Source organism: Periplaneta americana, chromosome 15, assembly GCF_040183065.1.
Source record: "Periplaneta americana isolate PAMFEO1 chromosome 15, P.americana_PAMFEO1_priV1, whole genome shotgun sequence".
Lineage (NCBI taxonomy): Eukaryota > Metazoa > Arthropoda > Insecta > Blattodea > Blattidae > Periplaneta > Periplaneta americana.
The window spans coordinates 117,607,168-117,633,020 of record NC_091131.1 but is presented as its reverse complement, the minus strand read 5'-3'; the positions used below and the strand labels follow the sequence as shown (position 1 = coordinate 117,633,020).

Genomic DNA, 25,853 nt, shown 5'->3' with positions numbered 1-25,853 from the left:
GGAAATCGAACTTGAAAATGTACGAATATATCTGAAGCGGCATTCCAATTAATATTTATATCATAGCATAAGTTCCTACGGTGTCCGAGTGGTTTAGACCTTCTGTCTATCACGTAAGCTGTCCAGATTCGAGTCTCAATCAGGCCTGAATTTTTTTGATTGGAAAAAATCCTTACTGACACTTGTGGTATACAAGTACGTAGTTAGAGTTTTCGCTGTTATCAACTCCATCGACGCTAAATAACCTAGTAATTGATACAGAGCCGTTAAACAATGGACTAAAAAAAGCAATTCTACATATAAATAAGGCTTTGGGTAGGAAAGTAAAATGGACATGCCAATGTAGATATTATTAATAAGAGAGAGTGAATCAACTCATCAACTATAAAGAGAAAAGTTGCTTTATTACTTTACGAATATGACAAAATCTTTAAGTTTAAGCGGTTAGGTTTAATCTTCGTCTAACAATAAGTAAACTATTTTATTGGTAAGTAAAATTAAATTTGGTTAAAATATATTTTCTTACAACTCTTCTAATATGTTCACTTCGAATTTGGAAATAGTTCAGTGTATTTCAATCATTTATGGTGATAAATTTATGAAATCAATAAAGAAGACAAAGAAAAAAATAAGAGAGAAAACTTACACAAAGAAAGAGAAATGGAAAAAAAAAATGGGGAAAAGAAATGTGTAACAAATGAATAACACATTTACATGTTTTATAAAGTTGTTAGATTTCTATTGTAAAGTTATATAATAAAAGAATATTTTACCATAATTTAGAATTTTATCATAATTTAGAGTCGTTATAATCAATGTTCGCCTTTTTTCTTTTTCTTTTCATTTTCTTCGACAGCCTCTTGAAATCTTCTCTCTTCCTCATCCTTGATTTCTTGTTGATCTTTCAGTTTTTTCAATTGACTTTTTTGCTGAAAAATATGACAAGAAATATGTAGAATATAAAGAAAAATGTATGAATGTAATATGAAATATCCTAAAGAAACACATACCATGTATATTTCAAATTATAGTAGGCCTACATAAGGAAGTAACATTGCATTAAGAAATCCACGTATAAAAATATAAAGTGGAATTTCATGTAGCTGTCTTTAGTGTAACAAATTAATAGGACTTGTAGAAAAGAAGACTATCTACTGATCATTGGCATTATTACCAACTAAAATTTTGTTTGATGGCATTAACCTTAAATCAATGGATTATTATACTAGAGAAGAAAATATTTTAGTAATTGAACTGTATGAGGTCGAGCTGGGTAGGTAGTCGGTATAGCGCTGGCCTTCTGTACTCGAGGTTGCGGGTCGATCCCGGCCAAGGTCGATGGCATTTAAGTGTGTTTAAATGCGACAGGCTCATGTCAGTAGATTTACTGGCATGTAAAAGAACTCCTGCGGAATAAAATTCCGGCACACCGGCGACGCTGATATAACATCTGCAGTTGCGAGCGTCGTTAAATAAACCATAGTTTAATTTAATTTTTGAACTGTATGGAAACAATTCTTTGAGAAGGGTAACATACCTATTTGCTGGACTCTTTCCCAAAATACTACCAGACTTGTGTAAACAATAATATGGCTAAAATTCTTTATATGTGTCTTTGTGAAAAAAGTAACCTAATGACAAAAAATGGTTTAGAATGAAATACACAACTGAAATTATAATAGTAACGCCATGATATAAGTATTTTGAATGACCTAACCTAAAACTGATAATATGTTGTCAAAGGATAATAATTCTGCAGTGCCTGGGAAAAGTGACATGTCAGTTTCCACAACCCTTTTTTGATAATTTATTGACAACTTACGGAACATCTGCTCGCTTGGAAAAAGAGACATAAGTATTTCTCCCATTACAATAATTTATACAGAAAAAAAAAACAAATCGACATACACCAGTGTAAATTGTCAATAAATTATCAAAAAAGGTTTGTGGAAACTGACATGTCACTTTTTCCAGGCACTGCAGAATTAATATTGTCAACAATCAGTAGGTCACAGTATAAAGAGTATACTGTGAGTAGGTAGTTTTCTTTTCTACAAGGCCTACTAATTTATTACATATGGCCAGCTACATGAAATTCCACTTTCAATTTTTTATACAGGGATTTTTTATGACAGTGTTAATTCCTATGTAGTATAAATAGTTTGAAATATACATGGTATACTCGATTTATGATTACGCAGAATGCATCAAAATTACTATTATGACGTTGGTCTTAGCCATTTTACTCCCATTGACTTCATACGAATTTTAACCGTAGCGTAACAACTGATGATTTTTATTGGAAGGGGAAGGAATTTATTCGAACCTGAAACAATCGAAGAGCTCCCCGGAATAAGGAGGTAATCGCCATATTCAAAACTTTTCAGGAGATACAAAAAACTATCTTACAGCTTAAATACAGAATATTTGCTCGGAAATTAACAATATCTGCTAAGACAAGGCTGTAGTTATTTTATAAGACTGCTTACAAAATATCATTAAAAGCCATACAATATTAGAAACATCATCTTTTGATTGAACTCTAGTGGGAAAAAGGGGGAATATCCAAGGATATAGCAACTGGTATCGAAATGTTTTTTATTTACACTTTCTTCACAATTCACTATAAAACATAGATAGAAAACATTTGAAATTTTGGTGAATCTCATATTATTGCTATTACATACAATACACATTTGTTCATTATAAATAGATATCCTAAACCTATTCCGAAAATTCATCAAATAAACCTCTTCTGTCCAAAGTACATGTTGTACAGCTCAATAACACAAAGTCCGCCGTCGCTTTCCTTTATTCAAGTGTTTTATTTGAACATTAGAAACATTAGTGTGTGACCTGTCCGCCATAGCTTGCTGAACTGATTCACGTACAGTATTGCCAGAAACTCCACCATGATTTTCCCACATAGAAGCATAAAATTTCACACATAACTGAGATTTTTTTCCACAACCTAAATAAACACCTATGCACACTTCCCCCCCCCCTCGCTGTTATTTATACTCGCTTTAACATCTTGGTCACATCGCGAGTTAATCTTTTGGTTGAAATCCGAAGGCCTGTGTACTATTGTTGAGACTAGTTCTATTGTTGAGAACTAGATGGCAATTGTTTATGTATTAGGCTTACTGATTTGTTATGAATATGATTTCGGTGATGAATGAGGCCGGTGATATTCAGAGATGTTGTGGCCCGAATTGCCTGGCATTTGCCTTACGGTTGAGGAAAGACCCTGAAAAACCTCAACCAGGAAATTCAACCCGACCGGGAATCGAACCCGGGCCCTCTGCATAAGAGACTAGCATGCTGACCCCCACACCACAGAGGTGGTCTATATGCACACTTATGTGCGCCAGTGCGTAGTAAATAACACATATAATGGTAATAAAAAACGCATAGTAATTACACGTGCGACTCACGACAGGAAGAACTTGGCTACGAGCTTAAATTGCGCATGCGCGTAATAATAATATATTTATTTATACTGGCAGAGTTAAGGCCATAGGCCTTCTCTTACACTCTACCAGGTCACAAAGTATACTTGGTACACTTGGCGTACTTGGTTAATAAAAACCTAAACTAACCAAACCTAACCTTCGTATATGCAAGATGTATAACCGGAATATGAAGAGATCTTCTTGATTTTATCTGGAATGTGCACGCGGAAATAAATTTAGATAAGAATAACATTGGCACTGCATGAGAAGTCCGCGCATGCGCAGTTTGATCTCAGTCAAATTTCTTCCTGTCGCCTATAACTATGTAGGCCTAAATAAAAATATTATCACTCACAAAATCTAATACAAAACATCTGAATACTGAAGTCTCAGATGGGTGTTGGTGACCTTGAATGAACAGCAGTGCAATCCTTTAGCTTTAAAATTGGATCGTAAGTCCGTCGAGAGCCTCGTCACCTATTCCGCAGTTTTCCTCAGTTTATCTATATCAGCATTATTTTATTCGCGTCTAAGTTTCCCACGTATTTTTTTCATATTTTCTATTTTTTTTTTCAAGTTTTCACACAAAGTAAAAATGTTTGTTTATTTTTCCCTCGTCTGTGGGAAGTTCCCATGTATTGTCGGTCCCTATCACCACGTCATGGCGCGTCTTCAGATTGCGGATCGAGGAGACGGCCTCCAGATATGGAGGGTCGCTGTGAATATATTGAATAAGCAGTCGCGGACAGCCGATGAGGGGTGGTCCTCCAGCTTGGGGGTTGGGCGAAGGGCTAACAATCCATCACCGTAAAAAACAGCTTGTTTCGAATCCTTCAAATAAGCCTCGGAATGGGACTGATTCTCTGGCACGACCACAGCAAAGGAATAAGGTTTTGAGATTTGGTACTTGGAATGTTACAAGTCTATATAGAACAGGAGGGGTAACATTAGTAGCAAAAGAACTAGCTAGATATAGAATAGACTTTGTGGGAGTACAGGAGGTTAGGTTAGATGGGAATAGCATAACACAAATAGGAGATTATTTTTGTATTATGGGGAAGGAAACGATAATCACCAATTAGGAACAGGATTCTTTATTCATAAAAGAATAAAATCAGCAGTAAAAAAGGTCGAATTTATCAGTGATAGGTTATCGTATTTAGTACTTAAGGGTAGATGGTGCGATATCGTAGTTATAAATGCTCACGCCCCTACAGAAAAGAAAGACGACCATATAAAGGATAGCTTCTATGAGGAATTCGAACAGACTTTTGATCAGTTACCTAGATATCACATGAAAATTTTATTGGGGGATTTCAATGCTAAAGTAGGACGGGAGGATATTTTTAAACCGATTATTGGAAAAGAGAGCCTACACATATCTAGTAACGACAATGGAGTTAGGTTAGTCAACTTTGCCACATCAAAAAATTTAATCGTTAAAAATACAACATTCCCCCATAAGGATATACATAAATATACTTGGACTTCTCAAGATGGATTGACACACAGCCAGATAGATCACATCGTGATAGATAAAAGAAGACATACTAGTATAGTAGACATTCGAACCTTCAGGGGGGGGGGCAGACTGTAATTCTGACCATTATTTGGTAATTGGAGAACTAAGAGAAAGACTATCAGTAGCCAAGGGAGTAGAGCAACAAGTTAATATTAGAAGATTCAATATTCCGAAATTAAAGGACGAGGAAACTAAGCAACATTATCAGGTCGAAATTTTAAATAGGTTTGCCGTATTAGCAAGTTCCAACGAAGTTTAGGAAGAGTTAGATGTTAATAGCATGTAGGAAAATATCCGAGATAATATCAAAATTGCAGCTGAACAGAGCATAGGTTATTATGAAACTAAAGAAAAGAAACCGTGGTTTGATGAAGATTTATTTATTTATTTATTTATTTATTTTTTTATTGGGTTATTTTACGACGCTATATCAACATCTAGGTTATTTAGAGTCTGAATGATATGAAGGTGATAATGCCGGTGAAATGAGTCCGGGGTCCAACACCGAAAGTTACCCAGCATTTGCTCGTATTGGGTTGAGGGAAAACCCCGGAAAAAACCTCAACCAGGTAACTTGCCCCGACCGGGATTCGAACCCGGGCCACCTGGTTTCGCGGCCAGACGCGCTGACCGTTACTCCACAGGTGTGGACTTGATGAAGATTGTTGCATGGTAGTAGAAAAAAGGAAACAGGCAAAATTGAAATTCTTACAGGATCCAGTTGAGGCGAATAGAGATAATTATTTCAATAAAAGACGGGAAGCAAATCGTACACTTAGGAATAAAAAGAGAGATTACTTGAAGGAAAAACAGAATGCTGTAGAAACAAATAGTAAAAATAAAAACATTAGAGATTTATATAAGGGCATAAAGGGCTTCAAGAATGGATATCAGGCAAGGGTAAACGTGATCAAGGATGAGAATGGTGACTTGCTTGCAGACGCTCATTCAATCCTGAACAGATGGAAAAACTATTTTGGACAACTACTAAATATACATAGGCCAAATAGAAATAATCGAGACGAAATTGAAATACAAACTGATGAGCCATTTATACCCGAACCCACACTTTCTGAAGTCGAAATTGCGATAGAAAATCTGAAAAATTATAAGTCTCCAAGTATCGATCAAATTCCAGCAGAATTAATACAAGGGTGTGGAAGCGCATTATCTAACGAAATTTATAAGCTTGTACTTGCTATTTGGGAAAAGGAAATTGTACCAGAACAATGGGAGGAGTCCATAATCGTACCTATCTTTAAGAAGGGGGACAAGACTAACTGTAGTAACTTTCGAGGAATATCACTTTTGTTGACGTCGTACAAAATTTTGTCCAATATTCTTTTAAGAAGATTAACTCCATATGTAGATGAAATTATTGGGGATCATCAGTGTGGTTTTAGGCGTAATAGATCAACTATTGATCAGATATTTTGTATTCGACAGAGAATGGAGAAAAAATGGGAGTATAAGGGTACAGTGCATCAGTTATTCATAGATTTCAAAAAGGCATATGACTCGGTTAAGACAGAAGTTTTATATGATATTCTTATTGAATTTGGTATTCCTAAGAAACTAGTTCGATTAATTAAAATGTGTCTCAGTGAAACGTACAGCAGAGTTCGTATAGGTCAGTTTCTGTCAGATGCGTTTCCAATTCACTGTGGGCTAAAGCAAGGAGATGCACTATCACCTTTACTTTTTAACTTTGCTCTAGAGTATGCCATTAGGACAGTCCAGGATAACAGAGAGGGTTTGGAACTGAACGGGTTACATCAGCTGCTTGTCTATGCGGATGACGTGAATATGTTAGGAGAAAATCCACGAACGATTAGGGAAAATACGGGAATTTTACTGGAAGCAAGTAAAGAGATAGGTTTGGAAGTAAATCCCGAAAAGACAAAGTATATCATTATGTCTCGTGACGAGAATATTGTACGAAATGGAAATATAAAAATTGGAAATTTATCTTTTGAAGAGATGGAGAAGTTCAAATATCTGGGAGCAACAGTAACAAATATAAATGATACTCGGGATGAAATTAAACACAGAATAAATATGGGAAATGCGTGTTATTATTCGGTTGAGAAACTTTTATCATCCAGTCTGCTGTCGAAAAATCTGAAAGTTAGAATTTATAAAACAGTTATATTACCGGTTGTTCTGTATGGTTGTGAAACTTGGACTCTCACTTTGAGAGAGGAACATAGGTTAAGGGTGTTTGAGAATAAGATTCTTAGGAAAATATTTGGGGCTAAGAGGGATGAAGTTACAGGAGAATGGAGAAAGTTACACAACACAGAACTGCACGCATTGTATTCTTCACTTGACATAATTAGGAACATTAAATCCAGACGTTTGAGATGGGCAGGACATGTAGCACGTATGGGCGAATCCAGAAATGCATATAGAGTGTTAGTTGGGAGACCGGAGGGCAAAAGACCTTTAGGGAGGCCGAGACGTAGATGGGAAGATAATATTAAAATGGATTTGAGGGAGGTGGGATATGATGATAGAGAATGGATTAATCTTGCTCAGGATAGGGACCAATGGCGGGCTTATGTGAGGGCGGCAATGAACCTCCGGGTTCCTTAAAAGCCAGTAAGTAAGTAAGTAAGTAAGTAAGTAAGTAAGTAAGTGGGAAGTTCCCCACAATCTCGCAACACTGCGCAAGTAGCCCCTTATTCGTGTGAATGAGAGAAAAGTGACGCCAAAATTATCAGCTTCCTATTGGTACTTCTCTATAGAGAAGCGAACAAACCTTCTTATTCCACCAAACATCGTTCCTGCGAAAAGTGTCGCTTAACTCCTTATTCCGGGGTGCTCTTCATTATTTATTTGTCTTCTGTGATTTCTAATTTATTTACAACGTGACTGAGTGGAAGTTTTTCTCCAAGTATTTCTATATCTTTATATTCTTATTCAGCTATTTAATAGTTACTATTATATTATATCCCTTTGATAGTTTAAAAGGGACGTTAAAATAATTATGTTAGTACATCGCGTTACTTTATGTCCGTAAGTGGCTATTATTTGTACATATTTCACTCTTAAACATTATTTTTCTATCGTAATTCAAATTTAAACATCTTAAGTGAATTCTTCTGAAGTCTGATCAGTGTAATATGTAGGTAGTCGGCGATGTATGCAGTGGAGGGGAAAAGGAACTGGCTACCCTACCCCATTATCTCCTGGCCTAGTTGCCTCATAAGTGGTGACTTCTTGGTATCACTTGTGAGGTTCAGACCTGTCTTCGGACAGTTGACCAACAACAACAAGAAGTGAATTTTAAATTCGTGAAAATTGTATTACATCAATCTTAATCTATCAGCTTATAAAAATGTGACAGGGATTCACAGAATCCCAATGATTGCGTAAATGTTTTATTGTTTTTTAGTTTACTGTTATTTTTTATCATGAGAGTTGTGGGCTTTATTATTTAATATTTTTATTGTGTTTGAAGTTTAGCTATTAATGATACGACTGAAATTTGCGCTGGTTGTTTATTAGAAAAGTTTCGTCGCTTATTCATTTGAAAGTAGTTTACGGAACACTCGACAGATGGCAGCATGTGTACACATGATAAAAAAGTCAGATTTTCTCATCAATTGTACCTCGAACAAAGACGTATTGGCGTCATTTTTTTAACCTTATCTCACTGTAGCTTACTTGAAGACTCACTAGGCCTATATGCGCCATCTATGGTTAATATAGCGTTCGCTGTATGAAGTCATGTGAGAATGATGAAGTGCAGTAATTCTCTGTTGTTATCTACACCGTTGATAAGGATAACGATAAGTCTTATTCATGAATTATGAACAAGTAGTGTGATAGTGTTAAGAAAACTAGAATTCCCTGAGAAAACTTTTGTCCAAAAACAGTTTTTGTTTACCATACAATTCCTCCACGTATTTCCAAGATTTGAACCCGATTCTGGCTGTTCAGATAAACATTCTATTGGACTTCTTAAAAATATAACAGCATAGGCCCTACTATATAAGCACGGTCGAAGTTACGGAGAGAATAAATCATATCTCATTTATATTATCTCTTTTTCAGACTTCAGCAGACGTCACCGTCGTCACCATAATAATAATAATAATAATAATAATAATAATAATAATAATAATAATAATAATAGCAATAATAATCATCATCATCATCATCATTTTCTTCTTTTTCATCAAGCATTATATCGTATCCGACTCTTAGGTCTGAAGTTAGATTACTCCACTGATATGTTTACTTTTCTCTGTATACCGAAGTTCTTTCTTGAAGAACTTATTATGCTTTTTCTGCTTACATATATTAGCCTAAAGTAGTCTATTATAGTCTCATTCTACTTTTAATTGTGTCTTCCTAACGACAGCTTTGCATTATTACATTACTAATTAAGGATTTTGCATGGAATTTTATTTTAGAAATACACAATATTAATTTTATTAAGCAGTTCAAATGTAGTGCAATTTTCTATTTCTTAAGCATGTTCAATCTCTTCTTCTATTTACACTGCCTCATAACCTGCCGTTTTCTCCGTGGTAAAATATTTTGAACTGTGTGTGTAGATGATAGTGTCGTACAATAGCCGATTTAAATAGGCCTAAAATATAAATCATTTCGGTTCTTGTATGTCATCACTAGACTTCGTGGAATCGCCACGAGAATCGTAAGGTTTACTACGTTCGTGGTATAGACTGTATGAGAAGGGGACGTGCAACGGATCGAGTATGCCTCTGATGTAAACACTGAGCAGTATACTGCAGTTACAATAAAACCTGTATCCTGCATTCAAGAAATATAATGAATGATCATTGAAGTAGGAAATGTCTAAACATGTAAATACACAATTATTTTATAGTGAGATATATTAACTCTTAAAATTTAATGTAAGATACGCACATCATCCTTGAATATGTGCATTGCAGTGAAGAGATTTACGTACATTTTGAGCGACTGCAAAGTAACCTCCTCCGATGGTCACTTAAACAGTTTTTCTTTTGGGAAAATATACGTTCAACATCACACGATGTAATAGGTGCATATTTGAAGAACGGGAAGTCACTACTTTTTAGCACACCAACTTCACACGTCTTGTTGTGACGTGATAGTACATCATTTATAGTACGAAGTTGTGAATAGACAGAATTTTTAGCAATAATGTTTCTGAACTTACATTTCACTTTTTCTGAAATTAGTGATATTTTGGATAACGATTTGTGATACTTTATCCACTATATTAAGGGCTTTTGAGAGTTGTAGTTTAGACGATTCTAACAGGGTGACGCTTTTGGACACGATTTTAAAATTAGAATCAATGAACAGAATATCTTCCAGTAGCTGTTCAGAAGGCAATGATTTTACAGCTGCAACAGCGGAACTGTCTGTGCTATCCAACGCATCAATTACCTCCATTATTTTGCCTAATGTTCTGCATAATTAACAGCATCCAACCACGTTCCCCAACGGGTCAAGACTGGTTGCGGGGGTAAGGGTATTCCAGGGGCAATTATTTGGAACAGCAACACTCTCATTGTAGCATGGTTGATTGAATTCTTGTCTGCACTAAACAAATGTTAAGCTTTGACTATTCCGATCACACTAATGCAAAAATAAATGCTTACATAGGTATACATTAGCTGTAGCTGCTCTATCTATTTAGACCGGTCACAACTCTTAACATGAACTGCTTATACTACGAGACCGGGCGGTCGCTCACCTCTTCTATACTACCGTACATCGGCAACCTGATTGCATGCTGCGTGTGGCAATTCAACAAAGTCTAGTCATCACCTACTTAATTGAATTGAACCTCCTAAGGAGAAACAGAAATATAATTATGTATAATCAAAACTTGAATTCCGATCTGGATTCACACTTGGACTTACCAGACTTCATTTACTTTTTATCGAATTCATGACTAAAGCAGTGTTTGCATGTAGCACTAAGAGTTCGAAATGTTTCACCAACATCAGCAGGAACTCAAGCTCCACATGCTTTGATTTCAAGCAACTATACTTCGTTCCATAATGTCTGACAGGCAACGTAAATACTGACGGCACCGAGAAAGAAAACCATAATTGCTATTGAACCAATGGCAGAGATCTCATTTCACTCTTACCTTGAAGTCGGGCGGTCTGAAGCGTTCTACTCCCGCCCAACTTCAAGATAAGCGTGGAATGAGATCTCTGTCATTGGTTGAATAGCAATTATATAGTGAGGTCACGAAGTGAGCGTAACCCCCATGTATGTATTATTTCACTTAGCCTACTTTGTGAATGTTGAATATGAATGTTGGTACCCCCATGTTTACGTTGGTACCATGTTACCATGGTAACCGTGCAGTTATAAATAAACATGGCTGAGCAGAGTCCGTTTACCAGCGACCTTTCCCAACCGGTGGATTGGAAGAGGATATGCAGATGATCAAGCTCCTTTTACTGATCTCGCAACACCTGATAATGCTCACTGAGAATTCATCAAGGACAAAGTTCGAAATCACCGCTATAACACAACGGTACAATTACACGAAACTGTGTAAGATACCTTCAACAAAGTGGCCCCTGATTATCTTCGCAAAACATCTTCCAGGATATGGCGCAGAATTCAGCTATGGTATGAAAATGATAGTCTTCATACCGATGTCTTAGATCGTTGAACTATCAGGTGTATATCCAAACCAATCAACCATACTCTTTGTATTGTCGCAATACATGGGGAGTATGTCCACTTTATGACCTCACTATACTTCTCTCCTCCTGTGCCGGCAATATTTACGTCGCCTGTGAGACGTTATGGAACGAAATATAGTTCAGTTTATCGGTGAAATATTTCATTGAATCATTCTTAACTTTCTCAGAAACGATAACAGATGAGACCACTCTAAGCACAATGTTTTGAATGAATATTTTCATTGATTCAGACTCAAAAAATTCAACTCTTGTTTGTAACATGAATTTTTTCTCGCCATTATCTCCCGAAGTAAACAAATACTGTAATGACTTTGTCTTTAGACTCACCATTATCTTCTTACGATGTAAAAGTTTTCATCACTCATAAAGATAATTTGTGTTGAATGGGTTTAGAGCACTTCGGTTATCATTGTTAGGCCTATCCTATCATTACTCCATTATACTAAGAAAATAGCCTCAGCCGTTCTACACAACCTCAGTAGTACAAAGAAGTACTGTAGGCTACTTTAAACAAGATTACTCTCCTGTCTGAGACAACATAAAAAGAAATGAAATTGTTACCGTTGCGTCGTCTTTATCACTAAAATATTTAAGAACTAATTACCAATTTATGGAAATATTCATCTTCTTTTGCAGCTCCCCTTTCACCGAGTTTGCCTCCAGATTCTATAATGGAGCCACCATATCCGCCCCCTTTGCCAGCTCCAGTTCCGCGACCAGATCCATGATATTGCATGACGGAAATTAAGGGACTGCAAATAGTGTGAATAATTACATTTAAGATACGGTAGTGATATCATGACATATTTAATGCAAGATATTGAACGCTATCAATGAAGACTGGAGACATAAATAACAAATTAATATAAACAGAACTGAATGCTTCATGACGTAACAATCTGTAGGGAGATTAATGAATTTTATTAATGGAGAGTTATGAAATTAAAACGGTAAATTTGTAAATAAGGGTGTTTGAGAATAAGGTGCTTAGAAAAATATTTGGGGCTAAGAGGGATTAAGTTACAGTAGAATGGAGAAAGTTACACATCGCAGAACTGCACGCATTGTATTCTTCACCTGACGTAATTAGGAATATTAAATCCAGACCTTTGAGATGGGAAGGACATGTAGCACGTATGGGCGAATCAAGAAATGCATAGCTATAGAGTGTTAGTTGGAAGGCCGGAGGGAAAAAGACCTTTGGGAGGCCGAGATATAGATAGGAGGATAATATTAAAATAGATTTGAGGGAGGTGGGATATGATTGTAGACACTGGATTAACCTTGCACAGGATAGGGACCAATGGCGGGCTTATGTGAGGGCGCCAATGAACCTCCGGGTTCCTGAAAAGCCGTAAGTAAGTAAGTAAGTAAATTTGTGGCTATTCTATCCACGATAGTTTCAGATTCTATTTCTACTACGAACTAAAATTACAGAACATTCTACTATTACGGAATGGTCCGCCGAGTTAGCTCTGTGGTAGCGCGTCTACCTCCAGACTAGCAGGCCCGGGTTATGAATTTTCATGCAAAATTTCTACCTTGGAACTAGGAGAGATGGTGGTGCACAACTTCTAATCACTAAATTGTGCACCAATATGCCTGGGTTAAAGCCCAAATCTCTCCGCAGTGCATATGAAGAGAAGGCGTATGTCACTGTTGATAGCAATTCGTCCATCGGATGGGGACATTAAACCTTGGTGTTTTCCGACAGGAGTAGGCTACGTGCCGGCACCGGGTTTCCCCTTCATCATCACCATCCTCACCCATTTCCATACACTACACTTACACATACACCCAGCCTAGTACACGACATAACTTCTTCACAAATGCACATAATATATAACGTGTCCCCCCGAAGTGGTGTGCAACTTGAAAATGGGTCACAGTCCTGCCATCTATCCGCAGTATGCGAAACCCGAATCACGCAAGTGAAGTGGGTAGGCATTAGACCAGTGATCACCAAAAGCTGTGTCGCGACACGTGCCCCTATCTCCACTCAAGCGTAACCATGGCATCATACCTCCACCCTCTGTTTACAGCCTTTACTTCGATACAAGACAAGACATTTATCAGCAGCGGACGTACACATGTAATGTTACAAGTATGTAGGATAATATAATGGTTTCGATGTCTTTTCCAAAACAGAAACAGATAATATGTAAAAACTTAATTTTAAGGAACATGGGAGCAAAAGTATTTCTTTTGTGCAGATGGCAAAAATATGAGATACTTAATTTGTTGTAAAATTTTTAATGAAGTATAAAAGAACCATGTACGTTGTCATTATTCTTCTTGTTATAAATACTACCACGCTCTTACCTGTAAATTGAATATTTCATTAACAAACCAACAATAAAAAGTATCGGCTTCTATGTCTTAATCGGGGTAAAATACTTCGACTTTTTTCCGACGTATGTAATGTAACTTGAATATTTCATTAATAAACAAACAATTAAAAATTATCGGCTTCTATGTCTTAATCGGGGTAAAATACTTCGACTTTTTTTGACGTATGTAAGGTAATTTGAATATTTCATTAATAAACAAACAATTAAAAATTATCGGCTTCTATGTCTTCATCGGGGTAAAATACTTTGACGTTCTTTTTTTTTTTCGACGTATGTAATGTAATTTGAATATTTCATTAATAAACAAACAATTAAAAATTATCGGCTTCTATGTTTTCATCGGGGTAAAATACTTCGACTTTTTTTGAAGTGTGTAGTGTAATTTACAACTTCGTGACCAGCCTGGTACGTTTTCCTAATTTCAAATATCTGCTGATGTGAAATACACGTTCTTTTTATTGTAAATAAGAAAACATTTTATTTTATTAATAATACAAAAATAATGAATAGGAGAATAAAAGCGAACATGAAAAAAGTGTGTGTAGTTAATAAGTAGAAGAATATTATATTGTTTTTGGTTTTTTGTCACAGTCCGTCTCTGCACTGTTATTCGCTGCATTACCTGAGGAGATACCCACCCCACCTCTCTCCCTGCGACAGTGGTGTGCGGGTTGCATTTCTATTACGTCACAATTTCGTGATGTTTGGCAACCACTGCATTAGACACACACACTGTTACGAAATGGGGCAAAGATGATAAAATTAGTCAACCATGTGTTTGTCGCCATGTGAACTGTTAGTAATCTAATCTTCATAGGCTGGTTAGGATGGATGTCTTTAAGTTAGATTGGATCTTCCGATGTTTGAATTAGTGTTCAGGGACTTTTAAATGTACTTTTATTATTATTATTATTATTATTATTATTATTATTATTATTATTATTAACGTAATTAAGTCCATACGGAGCGCCAAATTTATATGAATTAGAAAGAATGAGCTGAGAGAATTTCCATTCATATATTTTCGGACCCGAAAATACCGCAGAAAGGCTTAAACAATCGAAAGGAAATTATTCCGTTAACCATTATTTCCGCATGAGAATTCATGGAAGTACAGAATGAATCAAAAGTCTGGAACCATATAAATATCTTCCATATTATGCTTGATTTTCCATTACTTTAGCTGTTACCAATATTTGTAAGACCAAATGCTCTACCAGTGACATATTCGATTCTAGCCCTCAGCTATCTCAAAAGCCGCAATTTTGGATGCAACTTTGAAATTTTAAATGGAAAGGGGTCATGTAGGTACTCAAAATCATGTGAAATTTTGTGAAAAAGAAAAGAATGGTGCAATCTGTTTTGAGATATCTCTAATCGTTTTCAAGTTATTTAAAGATAACTGTCATAACGACACAACCATTAGTTACTGCATCTACAGATATTTTGTAATATGGTACAGTACTAAGGAGGCTTTGGAAATGGTATTTTTATGCAATTCTGGTAATTAATGTTTCCTGTTTTACTGTTTGGTTAACCTGTGACAGTTTCAATGCATTGTTGTGATTATTTGAAGCTTTCCTATGACAAATTTCTTGATTTTCATGATGGCATTATCGAAAGAGGAAAGAACTGATATCATTTCTAATTATGGTGGGTTAAGCCACATAAATGTTGCAGCAGACTTCAACGCCGCCACGTGAACCTATCAGCCACAGCACTGTAACAAAACTTGTTAATAAATTTAAAGTCACAGGAAATGTAGCTGATAAAAGGAGAAGTGGACGTCCGAAAACAGCAACCGATAATTGTCGTCGATTAGACCTACGATACTAGCTGCAATGGTAAAAAGCCTAAGAAGAGTATACGACGCCTATCGAGAGAGTGTGGTTCAAGTCAGACCTCTACTTTACGAGTGCTTCATCAACATCAATGGCATTCATTTAAGGTTCAAATGCTACATCATCTCAGTGAAGATGACCCTGATAGACGTCTTCAATTTTGTGATTGGGTTAAACAACAAATTGGATAGGATCCGACATTTGCATCCAAGATAGTTTTTAGTGATGAAGTAAAATTTTATATGAATGGGGAAGTAAACAGATACAACACACGGTATTGGTCAGACACAAACCCAAATTGGATGGATCCTGTGAAAATGCATGGTACTCGTAAAATAGTCGTTTGGTGTGGAATTTGGAGAAATTGTATTGTTGGACCGCATTTTATTGAGGAAAACCTGAGTGACATTTCTTATTTGAACATGTTGCAAGAAAACATCTTTCCTGATTTACTAAACGAAGCAGGTGAATTCCCATCTTTTCTTCAACAAGATGGCGCTTCACCCCACTATGGTCTTGCTGTTCAAAACTATCTGGACGAACAGTTCCCTGGACATTGGATTGGTCGGCGTGGACCAGTAGAATGGCCGGCCAGGTCACCAGATTTAACACCCCTTAATTTTTTTTGGGTTACATAAATGTGAAGATAAAATTGAGAATGTAGAACATTTAAAGAACCGTATCATTGAAGCCTGTGCTAAAGTCACCCCGGAAAAGCTATAAAATGTTCTCTCTGACTGGAAAATCCGTCTATAAATGTGCATCATCGAAAATGGACAACATATTGAGCACATTTTGTAGAATTTTCTTTTTGTGTTATTGTGATAGTTATCATTTAATGAATTGAAAACGATTAGAGATATCTCAAAACAGATTGCACAATTGTTGAAAACGATTAGAGATATCTCAAAACAGATTGCACCATTTTTTTCTTTTCAGAAAATTTCATATGATTTTGAGTACCTACACGACCCCTTTCTATTTAAAATTTCAAAGTTGCATCCAAAATGGCGGCTTTTGAGATAGCTGAGGGCTAGAATCGAATGTGTCACTGATAGAGCATTTGGTCTTACAAATACTGGTAACACCTATATCGAAAATCAAGCATATGGAAGATATTTATATGGTTCCAGACTTTTGATTCACCCTGTATTATAATACTTTGGCATTTGTCATAAGTTTTTTGCCCGAAAGGGAAAATTTATAGAAATCAAATGGAAGAAAGAGAAGGTGTTATTAATCCCCAAAAATCCGACATCACTCAGAGATCTGCTTGTTATTCCCGATAAGTACAAACAAATTCTTCATGGTGATAGATTTATATTATTTGACTCATATCCAGTGGTTGAATTAGACCTGTATAAGCCGGTATGGCATACCGGAAGTAAAATAAGATGCCATAAAGCATACCGGCAGTAAACATTTAAAATTGACTGTTATTTGGTGAAGCTGATCACTAGAGGCTTGCGTTTGGTTACCTAAAGTAACGCACGCAACAGTAGAGATATGTACGGAGTATAGTCCAACGTACACACTTCAGGTCTAGCTGCTCTTCAGTGAAGCATATCAAAACAAAACAAAACAAAGTAAAGCTAGACGGTTGGAAATGAGTGTTCCAATAGGAGAATTTGGTAGCGAGCACTTCATTAGGAAAGAAGACAATGTACTTTATCAGAAAAAAGGAAAGTTTTTTTTTGGAAGCACTTAAAATATTTACATTCACTCGTTGTAATGTATAGAGACTCTTAAAACAATTAGTTAGTGTAAATAATTTTGTTTTTATTGTGATTTATTGTATTATTATAATTTTCACCATATATTGATGTACCGGTACCGTATTTATTTATAGATGTGTACATACGTAGGCTGTGTTCGTTTACAACGTTCACGTGTAAAACAAGTAGGCCTATTCATAGGCTAATTAATTTCTGTAATCTGGCAATAGAGACGGTAATACATGGAGACAAAAACAAATTACAAACATTTCTAAATGAACAGTAGTTGAAACATGAGAGCCGAAATATATTACATATTTCAATTTGAGCTCATTTTTAATTGTGAATATTCAAATTTCAATTCTTTCAATAAATTATCATATTTATTCATTTAGTGTTCTGCCCAAGGGTCTTTCAGGTCTTTCACTGCAAACCCAGCTTTCTGCAATCTTTCCTTTTTTCTGCCTTCCTCTTTGTCTCCTCATAAAATCCATATATCTTAATGCCGTCTATCATCTGATATCTTCTTTCGCCCAGAACTCTTCTCCCGTTCACCATTCCTTCCAGTGCATCCTTCAGTGGGCAGTTTCTTCTCAGCTAGTGACCCAGCCAATTCCTTTTCCTCTTCCTGATCAGTTTCAGCAGCATTCTTTCTTCACCCACTCTTTCCAGCACAACTTCATTTCTTATTCTGTCTGTCCACTTCACACGTTCCATTCTTCTCCAAATCCACATTTCAAACGCTTTTATTCACTTCTCTTCACTTCGTCGTAATGTCCACGTTTCTGCTCCATACAATGCCATACTTTATACAAAGCACTTCACTAGTCTCTTCCTTAGTTCTTTTTTCAGAGATCCGCAGAAGATGCTCCTTTTTCTATTAAAAGCTTCCTTGGCCATTGCTGTCATCCTTTTGACTTCCTGGCAGCAGCTCATGTTACTGCTTGTAGTAGCTACACTCCAAGTATTTGAAGCTGTCTACTTTCTCACTGCCTCATTTAGAATTCGCAAGTTTACGTTTTTCACTTTTCTTCCTACGACCATTGTCTTTGTCTTGCATTTATCTTCATCCCTTACTGTTCACACCAAATTATCATATTATTTACTTCTAAATTCATTTCGCTTTGATGATATATATATATATATATATATATATATATATATATACACTACCGGTCAAAAGTTTTCGGTCATCTTCACAACTATGGATTTGTGGTTAAAACAGGGATTTCGTTTAGAATATTCTATCATATCATAATGCTAGAGAGAGAAAATATTTATTTTGGTGGTCTATTTAGTTTTTCCGATGTGTTTGCACATTGAAATAAAGTATATAGTTTTTTCATAGCTGATCGAAAACTTTTGACCGGTAGTGTATAGGCCTACATTAAAAAAAGTTCAATTTAAATATTCAAAACTCTGTAGGCTAAGTAGGCGAAAAATGATAAGTATTGGCTTTTACTTTTTGGGTGAAAAATTTGTTGTGAAACAAAAAAGTAGACCTATCTAGACTCTAGATTCGTTTTACTTATTGTGAAAATAATCTTCTGTTGTACATAAGATGGTATTAAATACATATTTTGTTTGTTATCAAATATACATGACGGTATATTTTGTACGTGAGTAGCATTCTCATTGTTCAGTACCTCTACTACCCTAGATGAATAAGCAGATATAGCACTCGAAACGGAGCGGGGAGACGATTCAGAGCCCTCCTTTGCAAGCGTAGCTAGTATGATCTATGTGCATCTAACTTGCACTCAAAGTAGCCAAACGCAGGACTCTACTGATCACACAAATTACGCTAACCATAGTGTCGTCATACTCTGTACCGTAGACATTCCTGCAGTAGCGCGTGATGTCTTATATAGTACTACTACAGTCCAGTGTCTAGTATATACAGACACGAAGCTCAATACATAGGAAATATGCATCCATAGATAGCTGCTAAGCACTAGGATCGCTACTATCGCCTCATCACAGACAATGCGAAATAGTACCTGTACAGTCTATTGATCCTAGCACCCTCACAACTCAAGCTTCGCGACTGTATATACTAGACTGTGGTACTACGTTATTTGGTTCAGGCGCGGGAGCAATGTCTTATTTAAGAAATCCCCAAAATAGTATCGCAAGACAAGTCTGTGCATACCGCAGTAATTTATTTCCAATTCGACAACTCAAGAGAAAACTATTAAAGACGGCCGGGTAATTATGTTTGACACGAAAGAAAACTTGCACTTTTTAATGAAAAGGTACGATTGGTTTGTAGGTGGCATGTTCAAGTTTATTCCCCTGAAATTATACTCAATAATGCACATATAGATCCCGCGCCGTGGCGCCTAGATCCTGCCTATGACTCGCGTTACGAAATGCGAGCTGGTTCGAGTCCTCGTGAGAGAAGAAATTTTCTCATGAAATTTCGGCCAGTGTGTGGGACCGGTGCCCACCCAACATCGTGATGCACTTGAGGAGCTACGATAGGTAACGAAAATCCGGTTTTGCAAACCAGCTATAACGGCTGGGGGGATCATCGTGCTAACCACACGATACCTCCAGTCTGGTTGGACGATCGTCCATCTCTGCTTCGGCATATGGACGTGAGGACAGCAGCCGGCTGGTCGGTCTTGGCCCTTCATTGGTTGTAGCGCCATGGATTTAATGCACATCCAGACATAAGCTTTTTAATTATTGATGACAGTTTTACTATTCGGAATTCACGAGTTTCGAAAGAATGACTTTCAGAATTTGGTTTTCGTAAACTTGAAAGTAATGGAAAAATGGTCATTCGAAAAAATGGATTCGGGAACATGTAGGCCTACTGGAATTGTTCACCGGTCCTAATCGTGAGTAATGTACGAACACAGCAGTAAATCTGACTGCCATCTACCGAAGCTCCTACCTGTATGATATTTTAATGAAGTGGCATGGTATGAAACGAAGGGAAGGCTGAGGTTAAATAAACATTTTTGTGGGATGAAATTTGTAAAATTGAGGGAACCGGGAGAACGCCGGCAAAACCCTCAATCTTGGATATTGCTTGCAAGTATCTATTCCATTCAACATCAGAGATCAAACCCAACACAAGTCCTTGGAATGGAAAGTGCGAATTTCAGCAATGATCTATTGGAATAACTTACTTCCAGCTGTAGTCATCATTGACTCTGGCCTGCTAGTTTCTTACTGAAGTTGGAGGAACCCATAGTACGTATGAAATTTATAACCTAGTTGAAGTAGTAATAGGCAATGATAATTTTAACGTGGGGGGGAAATGGCCTGAATAATTCAAAGACGTTTAAGCGTTTTTACCGCTCTCGATTGAGTATGAAACCACAAATCTTGGATCTGATAGCGAAAGTGCAGTCGTAGAACTCTGTAAAGAGATCTGTTGCAAAATAGGAAACGTTGTGGGCGAGAAAACACCTTCTTACAACAAAAATTTGACTTTATTTTAATTTATCTCATTAACATGCGTTCAGAAAATTTGTTGCTTGAAACTATATTGTATTTCACAAACATTTGGGTCAACATTTCTCCAAGCTAGTAATAGCAACTGCTGAAGAGAAAATGCAATAAATAAATGGATAGCCGGTGATACTTCAAAGTCAGTACCGGTACGTTTTAAAAAGCGTTAGCATTTGAAGCTTGGTTTAAAATACTCCCCTCCAAATTACGGTACGTAATAAAACGTTGTCTTGACCAAGTTTCTGATCATTGGGACTTCATAGATCCAAGTCATTTAAGATTAGTGTATTTAAAATAAATTATAGGCAAATTTAGCGGTTTTCGAAAAATATGCAGGGCTTAATTTTAATTGAATAAAAGTTTAAGGCGACATTTGCTATAACAATAATGAAGAGAGCTTAGTTAACATTTTCAGAATCATGATGGTAACAAACACATTAATAGGGAAATTGAAGCAGCAAGTGTGTATTATCAGTTTAATCAAACAGTGATAATAAATTGTTGATAGTTGATGTCACTAAATTCACGGAATTACGAGTTACAGAATCTGTTTGCAACATGGGCGAGGGTTCGATAGGCTAACTAAAGAGAGCTCAGGATGTTATAAAAGTGAACAAACCATGTTCTGAGTCTTACAACTATGTTCTCCAAAAAATGCACACAGAATTCCAGTAAGTAGGTCTATCAAACTAAATCAAGTTAATGAAAACAATCCAACCAATACACTTTCATGTAGCATATTTAGTTAGGATTAGTATTAGTTCAGTATTTGGACAATATTACTCGTTGCAACATTTATGCAGCATTGTTTGTGATTAATCTTAAAGCACAATTTCTTCTATATTTTACTCCATTGAATTACAATTATGGCAATATTAACGAATGTAGCCTATACTTTAACAGCAAGAAAGTTCAATCAATATGTCTACCTGTTACGGCTAAAAATACGATAATTGTAGGTTTTTGCGACTATTTATTATGAAAAGATTCCGCCTTATTTTCTGCTCCATCGATCGTAATTAATTTAATATCGTAACTAATGAGGAATATTTTATTCTGTCTTTTTACTTTTCGTTTGTTGATAGTAAGGGTCCCACAGTAATTATTTTATTTTGCTGTATTTTGTAGCACCACTGCAATGCTGAACAAGTACCGAAATTACCACTAAATATTTATACTGTACACAAGCTACATTAAATACAGCTTAAAATTTGTCCCGAATTTCAGTTTTGAAAATCTGGCAACTATACCATACACCTATGATAGGTTAATAAAACATCGAATAACCAAATGAAACGAGAAATTTGGTCATTTAAAGAACCATCTAGATAATATAACCATTCCATTCATAACATATTTCGTTAAAGACAATACAATATTTTAATCCAGATACTGGCACATTACCGTGTGTACTTCTTCGAGTAAATCCACATGACGAAAACAATGCCTGCATTCACAAGAATAATTTGATATTACAGCAAACTAAAACGTACACAGACTGATCAATATTTAGCTTTCTTGTATGACGCAATATTTTCGTATTAGCAATAATTTCTCGCCGTATTGGCGCTACTTGCAGCTATTTTTATGTTGCAGCTTGCAAATGCTAAATATGTGTATTTTATCATTGAGAAACTTGCAAATTAACTTGAAATGTAGGAGTGATTAATGAGTTTTCTCATTTTCGGTTAAAACACATTTCAACACACATTTATAAGAATATTACCCAACTGATAAAAATACAAATGTCTACCTGTCTGAAGATATTAAGAGTGATAATACCTTTTACAGTTTTTCTTGGGAAAGGTAAATGGTAATTATGGACAATATTCACAATTATTAAATTATAAGAAACGTTAATATTAAAACAAAAAGTATATTTAACATTTTCATTAGACCTACTCATATAAAATGTGTTTTTCATATTTCACCACTCGATATATTTTCATTTCTTGATAAATGCTTCCTTAGTTTTTAATATAACAATAATTTATTAATTCGTTTTCATCAAAATAGTTTATTACATTTTGCAGAAAAGTGTGTAATAAATTTATATTATTTAGTAATTTTCCAGAATCTGTGGTTTCGACTTCACTGCCATAGGGTGTGATCCAGCAGGCAGTGCTTTCACTCGACGCTAAAGAGAAAGACGTCATATGTTGCGTAATTTGTGACGAACAATATTGTCGCCTTTATGTCACAGATGCGTATGTGCAAAATTGCTATTTTGAGAGAACTATTGTATATAATATAAAATTTCAATTTTTAATTAGTACTTTCAATACGAAAAATTAAGTTTAGATCAAAATTTAGAATTCGAAATATAATTCGTGCTTTTGCTATATGATAAAATATCGACGAACAACTTATAAAATATTGTTAGGTAAAAACGGCAAAAACGCACATCCCTTTGGTCTACCCTTAGGCATAAGGACGACGGTGTGTTCTTTTCAGTATATGTATATTAATGATGTATTATTTGAGGAAAAGGAAAAAAATTAGAGGATTTTTATGAGGATTAAAAATTCTTTTGACTATTAAAATATTCTTAAGGTGAGAAGGTATTGCCTATCTCAGCGGTAAGAAGGATCTACATATGCATGTTTTGAATTTATTTATTTTAGTAGGTTATTTTACGACGCTTTATCAACATCTAGGTTATTTAGCGTCTGAATGAGATGAAGGTGATAATGCCGGTGAAATGAGTCCGGAGTCAAACATCGAAAGTTACCCAGCATTTGCTCATATTGGGTTGAGGAAAAACCCCGGAAAAACTTCAACCAGGTAACTTTCCCCAACCGGGAATCGAACCCGGGCCACTTGGCTTCGCGGCCAGATGCGCTAACCGTTACTTCACAGGTGTGTGTTTTGAATGTCTATTAAAATCAAACAGACGGAAATAATGTTATCTCATCTCATATCTTATGTTAACAAAATATTGCTGCAATAATGTGCGACCTTTACAGGGACACAAGATCTGGAAGTTCATCTTCAATCTCAAAAACATGAGAAAAACATCCAGAATTATAACAATGTTACAAATATCTCAAGTTTTTCTCAGACAGTCATTTAAGTCATCATATCTAGTGAATGCAGCAGAAGCAGCTTTGACATTTCACAGTTAGTCACCATTCAGTAATCTTTAAATGTTGTTGTTTAGTTAACTGTCCAAAGACAGATCTGAACTGCATAAGCGATACCAATAAAGCACCACATATGAGGCAACTAGGCCAGGAGATAATGGGGTAGGGTGGTCAATTCCTTCCCCCTCCATTGCATACATCGACGACTAGCTACATATTACACTAGTCAAACTTTAGATGCATACAAACAACAGAGCAGTGTATATTGGAGAGTACTGCATTCTTTTGATCCGACAAATGCCGCCGCGGCAGCCATATTTACTCCTGCGGAGAGACTGTACAACGCAAGACTTGTGTAGGAACAGAGGTTTCTAGTGCGATATTTCATTGTTATCTTGAAGAATGCCGTGTTGTCGTGCAGTTAATCAATGTGTAATCAATTGTCGATGTACAAAATTAGCACTTAGTCATAAACAAGAGGAGGAATATACTTCAATGATTAATTTCTCAATGACATAATATTTTCACTGCGGGCTAAAGCAAGGAGATGCACTATCACCTTTACATTTTAACTTCGCTCTAGAATATGCCATTAGGTAAGTTCAGGATAGCAGAGAGGATTTGGAATTGAACGGGTTACTGCTTCTTGTATATGCGGATGACATGAATATGTTAGAGAAAATCCACAAACAATTAGGGAAAACACGGGAATTGAAGCAAGTAAAGCGATAGGTTTGGAAGTAAATCCCGAAAAGACAAAGTATATGATTATATCTCGTGATCAGAATATTATTCGAAATGGAAATACAATATAAAAATTAGAAATTTATCCTTCGAAGAGGTAGAAAAATTCAAATAACTTTGGAGCACCAGTAACAAATATAAATGACATTCGGGAGGAAATTAAACGCAGAATTAGCATGGGAAATGCCTCTTATTATTCGGTTGAGAAGATTTTGTCATCTAGTCTGCTGTCAAAAAATCTTATATTTCCGGTTGTTCTGTATGGGTGTGAAACTTGGACTCTCACTTTGAGAGAGGAACAGAAGATATGGTTGTTTGAGAATAAGGTAATTAGGAAAATATTTGGGGCTAAGAGGAATGAAGTTACAGGAGAATGGAGAAAGTTACACAACGGAGAACTTCACGCATTGTATTCTTCACCTGACATAATTAGCAACATTAAATTCAGACGTTTGAGATGGACAGGACATGTAGCACGTATGGGCGAATCCAGAAATGCATAGCCTATAGAGTGTTAGTTGGGAAGCCGGAGGGGAAAGATCTTTGGGAAGGCCGAGACGTAGATAGGAGGATAATATTAAAATGGATTTGAGGGAGGTGGGATATGATGATAAAGACTGGATTAATCTTGCAGAGAATAGGGACCGATGTGGAGCTTATGTGAGGGCGGCGATGAACCTCTGAGTTCCTTAAAAGCCGTAAGTAAGTAATGACATAATATTTATAATTGAAAACATCAAGGTGGGCAAAAGCGGACGTTAGAAACCATTTCAAACTGGTATAATACTGGTAACAAAAAACAGTTCTTGATTCTCAAGAAAGTTGTCATAATAAAGCGAACTTCAAATATCTTATGCTAGATAGATCCACGCAGGATGCGTTAGAAAATTTATTTTCTACTTTCCATTCCATAAATCCAATCCCGGATGCAAAATAATTCAAAACTGCATTACGATTTCTCAATTTGTCTCATAAACAGAGCATGGAT

The 25,853-nt window shown here is 36.0% G+C and overlaps 1 protein-coding gene across 1 annotated transcript; it reads right to left on the bottom strand.

Annotated features, from left to right (window-relative positions):
- Positions 1-402: 402 nt before the first annotated feature.
- Positions 403-22,571, bottom strand: LOC138715665 (ATPase inhibitor mai-1, mitochondrial-like). The gene is made up of 3 exons (XM_069848734.1): positions 22,443-22,571; positions 12,271-12,418; positions 403-929 (listed from the first exon to the last, which is right to left on the bottom strand). Exons 1-3 carry the CDS (start codon positions 22,469-22,471, stop codon positions 813-815), a joined length of 294 nt encoding a protein of 97 aa, XP_069704835.1. The 5' UTR covers positions 22,472-22,571; the 3' UTR covers positions 403-812.
- Positions 22,572-25,853: the final 3,282 nt, after the last annotated feature.

Bases quoted from the DNA above. Each gene is read 5' to 3' on its own strand.
- LOC138715665 (XM_069848734.1), bottom strand. From the start codon at position 22,471: ATGTGGATTTACTCGAAGAAGTACACACG. The intron at 12,419-22,442 runs GTAATGTGCCAG...CACTATTTGCAG, and splicing joins TACTCGAAGAAGTACACACG to TCCCTTAATTTCCGTCATGC. The intron at 930-12,270 runs GTAATTAGTTCT...CATATTTTTCAG, and splicing joins ATGAATATTTCCATAAATTG to CAAAAAAGTCAATTGAAAAA.